Source organism: Hyaloscypha bicolor, assembly GCF_002865645.1.
Source record: "Hyaloscypha bicolor E unplaced genomic scaffold K444scaffold_162, whole genome shotgun sequence".
Classification (NCBI taxonomy): domain Eukaryota; kingdom Fungi; phylum Ascomycota; class Leotiomycetes; order Helotiales; family Hyaloscyphaceae; genus Hyaloscypha; species Hyaloscypha bicolor.
This window is the reverse complement of record NW_020194664.1, coordinates 326,158-338,821: the sequence shown is the minus strand read 5'-3', so window position 1 is coordinate 338,821 and position 12,664 is coordinate 326,158. Positions and strand designations below refer to the sequence as shown.

The 12,664-nt window shown below is 44.1% G+C and overlaps 3 protein-coding genes across 3 annotated transcripts; 1 reads left to right on the top strand and 2 right to left on the bottom strand.

The window, feature by feature from the left end:
- Positions 1-4,212: 4,212 nt before the first annotated feature.
- Positions 4,213-5,242, top strand: K444DRAFT_635610 (uncharacterized protein; the record flags this gene model as incomplete). The annotated part of the gene is made up of 3 exons (XM_024883890.1): positions 4,213-4,411; positions 4,467-4,702; positions 4,757-5,242. 3 exons carry the CDS (start codon positions 4,213-4,215, stop codon positions 5,240-5,242), a joined length of 921 nt encoding a protein of 306 aa, XP_024730118.1.
- A 200-nt stretch (positions 5,243-5,442) lies between these two features.
- On the bottom strand, positions 5,443-6,282 carry K444DRAFT_572030 (uncharacterized protein). Its single transcript, XM_024877342.1, has 2 exons — positions 5,942-6,282; positions 5,443-5,888 (listed from the first exon to the last, which is right to left on the bottom strand). The coding sequence occupies exons 1-2, from the start codon at positions 6,206-6,208 to the stop codon at positions 5,583-5,585; spliced, it is 573 nt and encodes a 190-aa protein (XP_024730117.1). The 5' UTR covers positions 6,209-6,282; the 3' UTR covers positions 5,443-5,582.
- Positions 6,283-8,155: 1,873 nt separating this feature from the next.
- Positions 8,156-11,982, bottom strand: K444DRAFT_572029 (dyp-type peroxidase family protein). The gene has a single exon (XM_024877341.1). It carries the CDS (start codon positions 11,941-11,943, stop codon positions 8,389-8,391), a length of 3,555 nt encoding a protein of 1,184 aa, XP_024730116.1. The 5' UTR covers positions 11,944-11,982; the 3' UTR covers positions 8,156-8,388.
- Between the last annotated feature and the right edge of the window lie 682 nt (positions 11,983-12,664).

Below are 12,664 nucleotides of genomic sequence, written 5' to 3'. Positions count from 1 at the left end.
GTTTTATTAATAAATTATAGATTTATTAATTTGGAAAAAGATTTAAAAGACTATTATAGGTCTTAAATACAATCAAGAAAACCGACGGCTATTAGAAGCTCAAATTAAAGCTTTTAATATAGAAAATACTTAATTTCCTTAACTTAGTAAGTAATTAATTTTTTAATTTTTTAATTATTAATTAATACTAATTATTTATAGATTAAAAAACACAATAGTCTTTAACTTATTATATATTAAAGAACTTTTTATATATATATAAAGCTATTAAAGTAGTTATTAATAGCTCTAATTCGAAGGCTTTTAAAAATAAAAGTCTAGTTTTAACTAATATTAAAATTACTTATTTAAATAATATTTTAAATATAATTTCAATATTTATTAAAGCTATAACTAAGTTATAAGCCGAAAATTACCCTACTATATATTATATTATACCTGAGGTATATAAAATATATAATAAACTTGAAAATTTTAAAAAAGAATTTAAAGTAAGTCTTTTCTTAAATTCTTCTTATATTATTAATAATATTATACTAATCTTTAATAGGACAAAGCATTTACAGATATAATAGATTAGGATATAGCTAAACTTCGAAAATATTATCCTAAAATAGGTATTTTAGATAATAAAAGTAAAGCTTTATATTTAGTTCTTATTCTTGATCCTCGAATTAAACAAGAAGAATTAACTAGTATTAGCTTATCTAATAATATATCTTCGGATATATATAATAGATTAAAAACTAATTATAATATATAAGTAATTCCTTTAATTATTTTTTTAATAAATTAATAACTAATTTTATATTTAGATATAAATACAATTATAATTTATCCTATACTAGATCCGATTTCTCGGATATTAATATGACCGATTCCGACGAAGATAACTTAGATATATATATTACTAATAAGTTTTCTAATATAGAAGACGAATTAATAACTTATTTAGAAGAAAAGAGAGAGAATAGAAAAGTAAGTAAAACTCACTTAAATTTTATTAAATAATTATCCGATATTTCCTTAATATTTTTTAATATATTAGTACTAATATATATATAGATTAAGCTATTAGATTATTAGAAGTCTAATACAGCTAGATTTCCTATTTTAGCTTTAATAGCTAGGAAATATTTAGGTATTCCGGCTTCCTTAGCTACTAGTAAGAGGTTCTTAGCTTAATTTAGATTTTTTTTATTATAATATTATTAGTTAGTTATAAGATTATTTAATAATTAATAAGTAAAAGTAAAGAGAAAAGTAAAAAAAGTCAAGAAACTCCAATATTACGTAATTAATCAAGTATTAATTAGATTAATCTAATTAAAAAAAATCTGAATCACGTTAATCATAATCTAATCACATTAATTAATTAATTAATCGATTAATTTGATTAACGTGATTAATCCTTTGACACACTGAGTGGGTCAAACCCGGTTTGCCAATTTCCAACTCTTTGGAGATATCAAGAAGCATCTCGAACCAAATTGGGAATGCATCTCCAGGGCTGTGTCTTTTGACCAGTTTCGTTCGTACCATAACTAGCCGCAATGTCGAAGACCTCAACCTATTCCATTTCTCTGATGCTTCTCTCGACGAGCACCAGTTAAACTATCTAGGAGAGGGTGCGACGTACAGGGTTACTAAGGGCGCTAGCGGGCTAAGGGGCAAATTGAAGGCTGTCGCAATCAAGACAGTAAAGGTATCAATCCCACGAAATTTAGCAGATCTAACAATCAATAATAAATACTGCCGTCGACTTAGATCGATTTTATTCGAAGTCGAAATCCTATCTCATCCATCAGTTCGATAGCACCCGAAAATTGCAACATTATTAGCGTTTTCGTAGGATAGTATGTCTAGGGGGGTTATGCCAAGTCTCGTTATAGAATTGGCTATACCAGGGAACGCTAGATCTTTTCTCTCCTTGCAAGTTTTGTCAGACGAGCAAAAGTTAAGGTTTTACAACGGTGTTTCTTCAGGCTTACAATTTCTCCATGCCTATAAAATTGTCTATAGAGATATTAAACTCGATAATGTTCTTGTCTATAAGGATAAAGTGACAGGGTTTATGGTTAAAATCGCGGACTTCGACCGCTCTCCTCAAAGCACAGAACATAATTCATATACTGGGACCACGTGCTATAACGCTCCAGAGGTTCAAAGGCAGATGAGTAGGTCTGTAAAGACCCTAGTATATTTAGAGCTTTGGTTGTGTGACGTCTTTGCTTTCGGTCTCTTGACTCTGGAGGTCTTTGCGGGTGTGAGATTCTACGGGGACCTGCCTAGAGGCGACCGACTAATCAGCCGTATTAACTTGGGCAGTCAGTCAGGTACGTAGTACCTAAGCCTTATTCCCTTAGTCATCAGCTAATTTTCTATTTCTAAAGAAGACGAGATATCAATTTTGGCCATTGAAGTTTTAATAAAGGCATGGCGATTTTCTGCTCCCCTGCTAGATATTTGTCGGAAGATATTAAAGACTACGCTAGCGATCTCGCCTTTTAAAAGACTCTAAAATAGATAGTTGGCAATTCGGAGCCTTCTATAGGAAACAAGGTATACTTATACTGTGGTTCGCAGCCATTATACTACCTACTCACTTTATCGCTACTTTCTAAGGAAGACACACCACTCTTAACGACGCATTTCAACCACTTATTGACGACCTAGAGCATTCCTACTCGGTAAGTATCTATCTATTATATTAAACCTGGTCTAGATACCTGTATACACACAGGTGTGCGGCGGTCAAATCTCTTCAAAGCAAGCAGAAGAAGGAAAGCAGGGTAAAACAGAAAAAGCAAGCAAGGAAGGAAGGAAGAAAAAATAAAATGAAGAAAGGAAGAAAAAGCGAAAGAAGGGAACACATAATCAAAATTGATTTATTTTATCCCTTACCTAGTACATATATAGTATGCAATCACAGTAGCTAACGCAGTTTCGAAGATCCTAGAAATCCACGCCCAAACAAAGAAGATCCACGATAATGCCCTAGGCCCTAGAGTATAGTCAGAACTCAAATATATTGTTAATAACTCCACGGTCAAAGAAGAGAGGGGCAGAGCGGCCTTCAGCATTTTCCTATGCTACTCCCTCGGATACGCATACCGAGAAATACAAAGTATAGACCAAGCCCTAGAGTATATCGTCTGTTCGGCTGAGTCAGGGTACTCTCCTGCCTTTGCTATTGGCAGGCGTTTATTTGAAGCCAATCATGTAGAGCTACCTTCTGTACTACGTTGTGGGCCGAAGGATGAGACGCTTTGCCGAGTCCTAGCGCAATTGGACGAGTTACCAAACGAGGAGTATTACTACGCAGCTGTTTAAATTTTCTAGCCTCGAGTACTTCGAGCAGATACAATTCGATTGCTATAACGTCTCCTAACAGTTGACTTTATCCTATACCTGCCAGCATAGATCAGTGATCAAAATCATACAATAGGGAACGAAGCGTTCAAGATTTACGCGAACGATCACTTTCTCTTTTACCAAGCGGTACTAGCTAGCTCTTACACGGCATATGAGCTCCTTATAGAACTTGGATGCAACATCAACATAGATACCCCAGATGGGATCACGCCTTTGACAAAAGAGACAACCGAATACCACCCGTACAATGAGATTGTTTTTACTGAGGTGTATAGAGATGGTCGTCGCTGTGACCGGTCTCTTCAAGGTGAAAGAACCAGTTTGCATTCGTTAGGACTGGGCCAACGGTAGAACGAAAGCGGACACATCTCCTATCTGGAGTTTGTGGCGTAATCCCAATGTCTTAGAGTGTTGTGGAACTTGTGAGTCGTCTGACTGCACATTGAAAGTGGCAAGCCATGGCGCTTCGCTTTGACCCCAAGCCAACACTCAGATTTGCTTCTTATTCAATTCGTGGCGAGACCTACTTTGAGCAATGGCTGACCTGCTCCCAGCTTAAAAGCCAAACATCTCTCTGAATCCATTGTGATAGCTGCTGCGTGTTTTACTTTCGTTGTTCAGCACAGCCAGCCTGATAAAACCCACTTTCCACATATGAAAAGTTCCCCAACTTCAGCTTGTGCTCCCATGTAATCATTTTGAGGCTCAGCAAAACCCCCTCGAGTATTCATCTCTAAGGCAATGCTACAATTGCATGTTCTGTAATTATTCTCGACTGATCATTAGCACTTTTGGTTGCAACAAGTACCAATCCCGCCATCGTCTCATCCGTTCACCATGAACTATGTACTTGCATTCCTGATTGTCTTCCAGCTGACAGATGTGGTCCTCGGGCAAATCACTAGTCCCTCAGCTGGCGCCATCTACGAAGCAGGTTCTACGCTCCTGATTACATGGCAAGGAGGAGGAGACACAATCACCATAGTCCTGGAAACTGGCGTTCTACATATCCCTGCATCCGGGACAACAATTGCCAGTATGTTGTAACCACACTTCTGTGTATGATGGTGATGGTAGTTAATGGTCATCAGGCGATGCTCCCAATTTTGGAACATACACCTGGGACATCCCGTCCAATATCACACCAGCGAATAACTACGCCATCGTGATTTTCGGCCCTAGCTTTGACATGACAGGCGATAACTTCGAGATCACCGACAGTGGCAGTTCTTCCAGCACTTCATTAGCACTAATTGTCGCTGGACTAACAAAAGTTCAGACTTCAACCACGATTATAACGAATAGTAATACTTTATCTTCTGCCACGGTCAGTATTTCTTATCACATGAGTAATGAAAATATTGCTCAAAGTTTACCATAGACGACAAGCCAAGCATCGAGACCAACTTCTTCAACAATAGCAAACGGACTCTCTACTGGTGGAAAAGCCGGAATTGGAATTGGTGTCATCATTGGTATACTAGCACTTATTGTTCTTGTCTTAGCCGCATTTCGGTATCGTCAACGCAGGCATCCTGCACGAAGAGGGCTTGATCCCGGACCTGGGCCTTATGAAATGAGCGCGGATACAAATTGGCACGCCAGTCTGGCTAACAACAAAATACACGAGATGGAACAAGAGAAGCAAGGATTCCTGCCCCCTCGTGCAGAGATGGATAGCAGGACTCCTCAAGAGTCGAAGTTTACCCAGCGACATGAACTGGACCCAAGTCGCATGCTAGGGCCCGAATTACCCTCAAATGTATACCCATCCCTTCACGAATTGGAGGCAACCTCCGAGACCACGACCGTTGTTTCAAAGACTCTTTCCCGGAAACCGGTTGGAGCAACTCTGCCCGGCACGTAAGACGATGAGGGCATGCAGGTTCCACAAGACAGAGTCGAGAGGATCAGGAAAGAGAAGGAGAGAATGAAGAAGATCCAGGAATTAGAGATTTTAGAGGAGGAAACACAACGGGCTATAGTGGATAAAGCCAAGGAAAGGGGTGGCAATGGGGAGGCTTCGAAACGATGAACTTTTGAGGAATATGGAAGAAGTTGAAAGGAGGTTAACATAATAATAAGCTAATTAACAATGATTTCAAGAATCATTCCAGAGAAGCTACCACCGGTTTGAAGCATTGTACAGACCACGGGACTCAAGATAGGGAGCTGCCTATTGTTACTCGACCATTCTTTCATAACCCTTAATCATCCTCCTCCTTCGGATCAAATATATCTCCAGCCTCCGTCTTCGTCAACCTCACACCCTCGTCCGTAACAATCTCCTTACTCGGCACCAGAACAGCAAACACCCTCGCGAGCTCCTTTCCCCGATTAACCCATTCATGATTCGTGCCCCTCATCACAACAACATCCTGCTCCTTCAACGTCTTCTCCACACCGCCATCAATGATCAGCGTCACTTCCCCTTTCAAAACAACCACATAATCAAGACTGAGCGTACGATGAATCCAGCTTGCTTCTGCAGGAGGCAGATCTACGATGCGACACTATTACATATCATGAGCACGTGGTTAGAGGTTTGTTAAGCTCTCGGACTTACATGGGCACCTTTGGTATCAGCAAGCGGCACAAGGGTCTTGTGCACTTCCTTCAACTGTAATTGGTTATCAGCGGGAAAGCCACGGCTGCGATGGATTTGTATTACGCCGAAAGCGGAGCTCTCGTTTGGAGCTGAGAAGGCGGGTGCGGTGGTTGGGTCATCTGGGTGCAGGAGATCATCTGAGGCGAAGATGGCAACCCCTTTTGGATCGTGGGAAGTGATTATGCGGCGAACGGGGGTGGAGTAGTCGAGTTTTGAGGAAGGCATTGTTAGTGTGAGGATGGGAGAATTTCGAATTCTGGCTGGCAATGAGCAATGATCTCATTCCAATATAGTTTTTGGGGGGACCATTGTGCTCTTATAATACTTCTTCAGACTTCTCGTTATGCTTAAAGTTCTTCGTCAGCCCACATTCGGCAAGAATAATTTCAAATCCCCATCTGTGCCGCATGCCATAAGACTGACGAGGGGTGATCATGCAGGTCAGCGTCACACGCTTCAGGAACCAGCCAAACAATAATAGCGAGCCAGAATGTCAAGCCGTGCCACCGGCAAATATAGATAGCGAGCGGTGAGGCGTTCTATTGGTACTGCTGTCATCTGACTAGTAAGTAAGCTAGACGAATGCGGACGGGCGAAAGAACGAGGACGTACATCCGTAGATCTAGTTATATTAGCTGTGGCCTGGTTCACACTAGCCCATCTTCTCCCATTACAAAAAGTGCAGTTGTTTGACAAAAAGCTACGTGCCGTGCCAAATTCAGAGGCACTTTCGCTTCAGAGAAAAGGGGGCTTCACGCTTTGAGTTTGCGGGACAAAGACGCCTCAAACAATGAAGGCACAAATCTCGAGTTACGACGCACCCCAGCTTTTACAGGGGAAAATCGAACAGCTGCAAAGACCGGCTAAGTGCTTAATAAAGACAAAGGGCAGTATTTGGGGCAGTATTTGGGAGGGTCGTCCATCGAGCCTTTTGTCCTTTGACTTTTGAGAGTAGCGCCGATCAAGTCAATTTCTCACGATTTCACTGCAACTTCCTTTTATTCAGTTATTTATTAATTTAAGCAATATGAAAGAGCAATCTCAAGTCAGATGGATCTTCTAGTCCCACGCGAAAGATCTGCAGTTGGGCTTTTTAAGTGGTAGTCGTGCTTTATGTATATGCGTTCGATTAGAGAGTTCCTTCAAACGTTTGGACGCTTCAAAACGTTTGGTGGCTTCATAGTTTTTGGGGACTTTAAAATGTATGTGGCCTTCATGACGTTTGTTGACGCCTGCGGGCTTCATGATGATTGTGGGCTCCATAACGTTTCTGGGCTCTATAACGTTTTCTGGCTTTGAATTCTCTGGGGGCTTTAAAACGTCTGGGTGCTTTCAGACGATTAGGTGCTTTCAGACGATTAGGTGCTTTATGACGTTTGGGTGCTTTAAATCGTTTGGGGGGTTTTAAAACGTTTGGGCTTCAAAACATCTGGGGGCTTCAAAACTTCTGGCGGGTTTTAAAACGTTTAGGGGGGTTCAAAATCTCTTGGGCCTTTAAATCGTCTTGGGCCTTTAAATAGGCTTCAAAACGTCAGAGGGGCTTTAAAACTTTTGGGGGGTTAAAACCTTTTGGGCCTTTAAATCGTCTTGGGGGTTCAAAACGTTTGGGGCCTTCAAAACGTTTGGGCTTCTTCATGGACCGTTTGGAGGATCAGATAGCAAAGAAGAAGATGCGTTGTGCAACGAAAAAATCCAACCACGGGTTTTTATGTAATCAGAAGTGAAAAGGCCCACCAGTGGCCCAAATTTGAAACTTTTGAAAGTGAAGTGGGAATAGGGGTACACGTAAGCGAGCTGCGGCTGGGAAAAGGGGGCAAACAAATGAAACCCAGGCGGCGTTCCTGAACAAGATCTTATGAGAACAGCTTATAAGGCTTTGCAGGCTTTTCATAAGGCGTACATGTTAGGAGGTACCAAAAGGTGGAAAGTTGCGAGTTGAGATGATTTACCAAGGCTACGTAACGAGGACGATTCCCCACTAACAAAACGGGCTGGAAGGTATTGTTTATTTGCGCACAGCAAAGATAATATACTCCAGAAGAACATTCCCTGCAAAAATAAATTTAATAAGAATGTCGTCGTGGTATTCGCTCTTTGGATGATGCAGCCTGCTTCGCGTTCTTACGCGTTTGCAGGAAACTCCGTGCAACGGCAATTGAGTAGGCTTGTGATGGGGTTCTTTAAGATGCAGCCTCGAGGTTCGCAAGAGAATTCAAATTTCAGAAACAGCACGTAGCGGGCAGTGCTCGTGCCATCTTTGATAAGTACGATGAAAATCCCACAGTTTTTCACGGCCTTGACCCCTGTTCCCCTCCCTTAATTCAGTCTCCTTTCACGCCGCCTTTTCAACGTCAATCCGCTTCCTCTTAGAGGTCTTGTACTTCATACTTCCATTAGTAGCTTCCTTAAGAAGCTTCCTGCTTCCCAACAGCGTCAGGATCACCACTCTCACCCTTCCCGCCCGGCGTGAAATACTGCCTACGTTGATGTTGTTTCTGATGAGCCGGAAACATCGTAGCATAGAACTCCGTCCATCCACCCATCCTGACGCGCACCAAATCATACTGCTCGGGGTCCTTACTAGCTTTCTCATACGTCTTAAGGTCTGCACAGGTGAGCGTAAGTAGATTACCTCCCACCTCTCCGCGCGCGTATGCTTTGATGAAAGTTTGCAGAGCTCCGAGCGGGAAGGATTCAGAGATGTTCATGTCGACCGGCGACGCATTCGAGAGGCCGTATTCCACACTCGCAGACTGGTAGCTCTCCATGGCTTGGTAGATGTTGCGGAATGCTGGGTTTGGTGGGAGGTCCTGGGCAGCGGGTGCAGGTGACAGGTCCGATGCAATGGGCACGCCGTTTCGACGGCCGTCTGCTGAAGCACCACACCCCGCCCCATCGCCAACGTAGCCTTCAAACGTGCCGATTCCCGGTGTAACCACGAACTCGAAATCGGGGCCGTGGGTAGTTGCAATGTTTGACAGCAGGGGCTCGAGAGCTGGAGACGGTTTGCGGATGGCTTCTACGCATAGCCGCACCATGTTTTCGATAAGCCAGTCTCCCAGTGCGTTCAGGTCCGCATCGCCACTGCCCCATTTTGGCAACTTCAGAGCAGATTCTCGTAATTCCTGGTAGCGACGACCATGCTCGGCTGCATCTGCTGGGCCATCGAGCTGGTTTTGGAATGGCTCGATCATATTGAAGCCCCAGTCGTTGATCAGGCAGTTCACTAGATCAGGCAACGTGGTGATGGCTGTCGTTGGATCGTAGACGAGTTTCTGAATTGCGTACAGTGAGTCAATGGTGTTTGATACGCCAACGCAAAGTGGTGCAATGATATGGAAACGTGCTCCGCCATTTGTCAGGTCACGGCCACGCTCCACACAGCCATCAATCAGAATCGACAGCAAAGGGCTGGGACAAATATCTGCAAGATTGCCGTATGCCCCAAGGATGGTGTTATAACATTGTATAACCAGCCATTCCAGTTGATTCAAGAAAATCGATTGCAATTCTTCGAAGTTTTTGATCTCAATGGCTGGTGGTGAACGAAAGGTCTGCTTCAGTCCTCGTAGCTGCTCAGGTCCGGCCTGACTGTACGTTGCACCCTGATTAATAGTCTGCTCCAGCGCCAACAAAGGGGCGACATTGTTGAACGTGAATTCGGAAGCACCAGCAAGCATAGGTTCGTAGCAGCCATCAGCTGCATAATTTCGAGACCATGAACGCGTGACACTTTCTCCAGATTGGAACAAGGCTTCCGTCAACTTATCGTCGTTGTACAAGATTGGTTGAGCACCACCAGCAAGAATTGCTTTCGCTGCTTCATCGAGTAACTCTTCTGGCATGCCTTTATACACTCTGAGAGACAAAGTTGGCGCACTGACAGGAATGCGTCGCGCCGACTTCAGACAAAGCATGGTGACTGGATTTGCAGCACCCACTGGCTCCTCATCCTCGGTAGCTTTGTAGCCACCCACTGTGATTTGTTGTACCCATTGATTGATGCCGCCTCCCTGAGGAAAGTTGCCACCGAGTCCACATACAGCCGTGGTTCCGTAAGTCACATAATCGTAGATGAAGGTTCGGTTGATGAATGCATTTTCGCCAATCTTTACCCAGAGACAATCCATGATATCTTGCGCTCGCTCCATGGAAACCCTATCGTGCTCCAAGAAAGGCCAGAGGATTTGATCAAGACGCCCAAGTGAGGTCAACTCGCCAACCAGATGGAGGCATGAGTGAAACGAAAAGATGAGTTGGACAGCATCTTGAAAGTCTTGCGGCTCCTGATCGACAAGACGGAGAAGGCGGGTTGAAACATCCTTCATGTTTTCTGCATCGGCAGGATCCTCAGTCGCCTTAGCGGATTCAAGGGCGATGTTTGCCCAATTTCGGAGGTATCCCTGAACACCTTGGAGCGAAGATATAGCAGACTTGTAAAACTCGACTGCTGAGCCATTATTCAGATTGTTCTGCGCGGTAGCAGTACGAAGGAGGCTTTCCAACTCCTCGAGCAGCTTAGCCAACCCTTTCTTGACTAGCTGCTCATAATCAGGCACAATATGTCCCATCGCCGACCACTCATTGAGTTCGCCTTTGAGCCACGCGGCAATTGTCTCGTCTCTGGTCAAATAAGGCACAACCTCCTTCCCTCGACCCAGAGTAAAGTCGGGGATCACACCAACGATAAGCTCCTTCGAGTCAATGCGTAACAGACCATTGAAGCGTGCAATATTCGACGTTGGCGACGAGAGAAGATCGGCCAGTGTTTTGAAGTTGGCGAGTCCTTTTCGTTGTAGAATGGATGCAGTCAAGAGACTCTTTGAGTCAGCATCAATCACATCCTTCAGGTGAGGCAGACGTGGCATTGCATTGCGATGTACCCAGCCATCTCGCCAATGTGAGAAAGTCCTGGACATCAGGTTGAGGAGTCGGGAACTAGGAGGATCGCCTCCCTTGTAGAGGCCACTCGCCATCTGATGCAGATAATCCGTCGAGTTGTAAAACAAGTATCCATTAGCACTACGCACATTCCAATGTGGATCTTCATAAATGTCGTCTGAGCCGGAAACTGAGGTTACTCCGAGCTCAACCGCCGCCGGAACGTACCAGTACCCGCCCATAACACCGTGTACCACGTCCATGAGTGGGTCTGCGGGCGTGCTCGGGGTTCTTCCCAGCAGATGTCTAAGAATCTGCTCAAATCGTCCTTGGTCGTTGCAAAATGCCACAAACATAAGACCCTTTTCACGCCCAGCATGTCCAAGCACCTCGCCGAAGGGCAATGCTTGACGCAGCAACTTTCGCTCGTCTCCATTGCGGTCACGAACATTTGCATGATAAATGTGCCCGGGCATGACTTGCCGGGGAAGGACGGTACCATCTGTATTGCGACCAATCATCTGATCCTGTGTGTCAGGGGCCTGTGAGGAGATACTGGGCCAATCGAAGATGAATTTCTGCGTCAAGGCAAAGCTTGCACCGGGGTAAGCGTGGGAACGATTGAGGAGTATATCCTCGGTCAAGCTGATAGGATCGTTGGGATTTGTGATGCCATCTAGGTATCGTCCACCTATGATACGCACATCGGGACGTTTCCCTCCTATCACAACATCAATTGTGAGGGATAATGATTTGAGACGTGGCAGCACGGTGGCAACGAGCTTTGCTGCAGTTTCGTGATCTGGCGCCTTGACATAGAGCAGCACATCGTCTCTGGAATTCGTAAATTTGACTCCGGCATCGAGTGTGGCGGTATGAATTGGAAAGTCCTGCCCAGTCCATTTACCCCAAATCTGCGGGGAAAAGGCCACGACCAGTCCACAAGACGAGGGATTTGCCAAGTTTTGGGAATCAATGCTCTGATTTAGATCCAGAACAATGCGGAGGATATCATTATGAGTCCGTTTGTCGTCTGTCTTGAGCTTGATGGAAAGGATTTGGCCAAAGATAGCGCGCATAAGCAGGCCGCGCTGAGCGCCGAGAAGAGTTTGATCGACCAACATTTTGGGTCTACTTCAGCAAGTTTCTGGGCGAGAGATGCGAGGAAAATGAATTACCAGTACAAGCTGTGAATATAAACAGACTTCGGTACATACAACTCGTTGTGGAATTCTGAGGGAGAGCGCAAAGTCTGGGTGCGTTGGGCAATGGACACTAGACCGCTCGAAGTTGATGCCTAGCTCCACAAATGGGACCATCGTTGCATAATAGGCTGTCTTGTTTCTACACCTTCTGTCTTCATAGCCTCATGATAGGCTTAAAATGGTGTGGCGTGCAGGTTGTCTCAGCCAAGATTGCATGTGCAAATCAAATAGTATTATCGATGTTACACAACCTTTCGTTTTTGTCCCAAAATGCTTGCCCACATATCTCTCACTAGAACATGCCGACGAGGCGTATATGCTTAAGATGCATTCCACACCTGTCACAGGGGCATGTGGGCAAGAGTACGGGTATACCCGCGAATATCCCGGTAGCCTCACTCTGGGTATCAACTTTAGAAAAGTCAAGTTTGTCTTCGTTTCCCTGAACCCTATTTTCGGAGACGGTAACAAAATTGAAGTTCTGCTATTTTGGTCCAAGCTTCTAGACATTTTTCTTTTGGTCAAAACCTAGTGTTGTAGACGAGTCAGTAGCGTAGGCTTTTGGGGCGTAAACCATCAGAACACTAAAATGCGA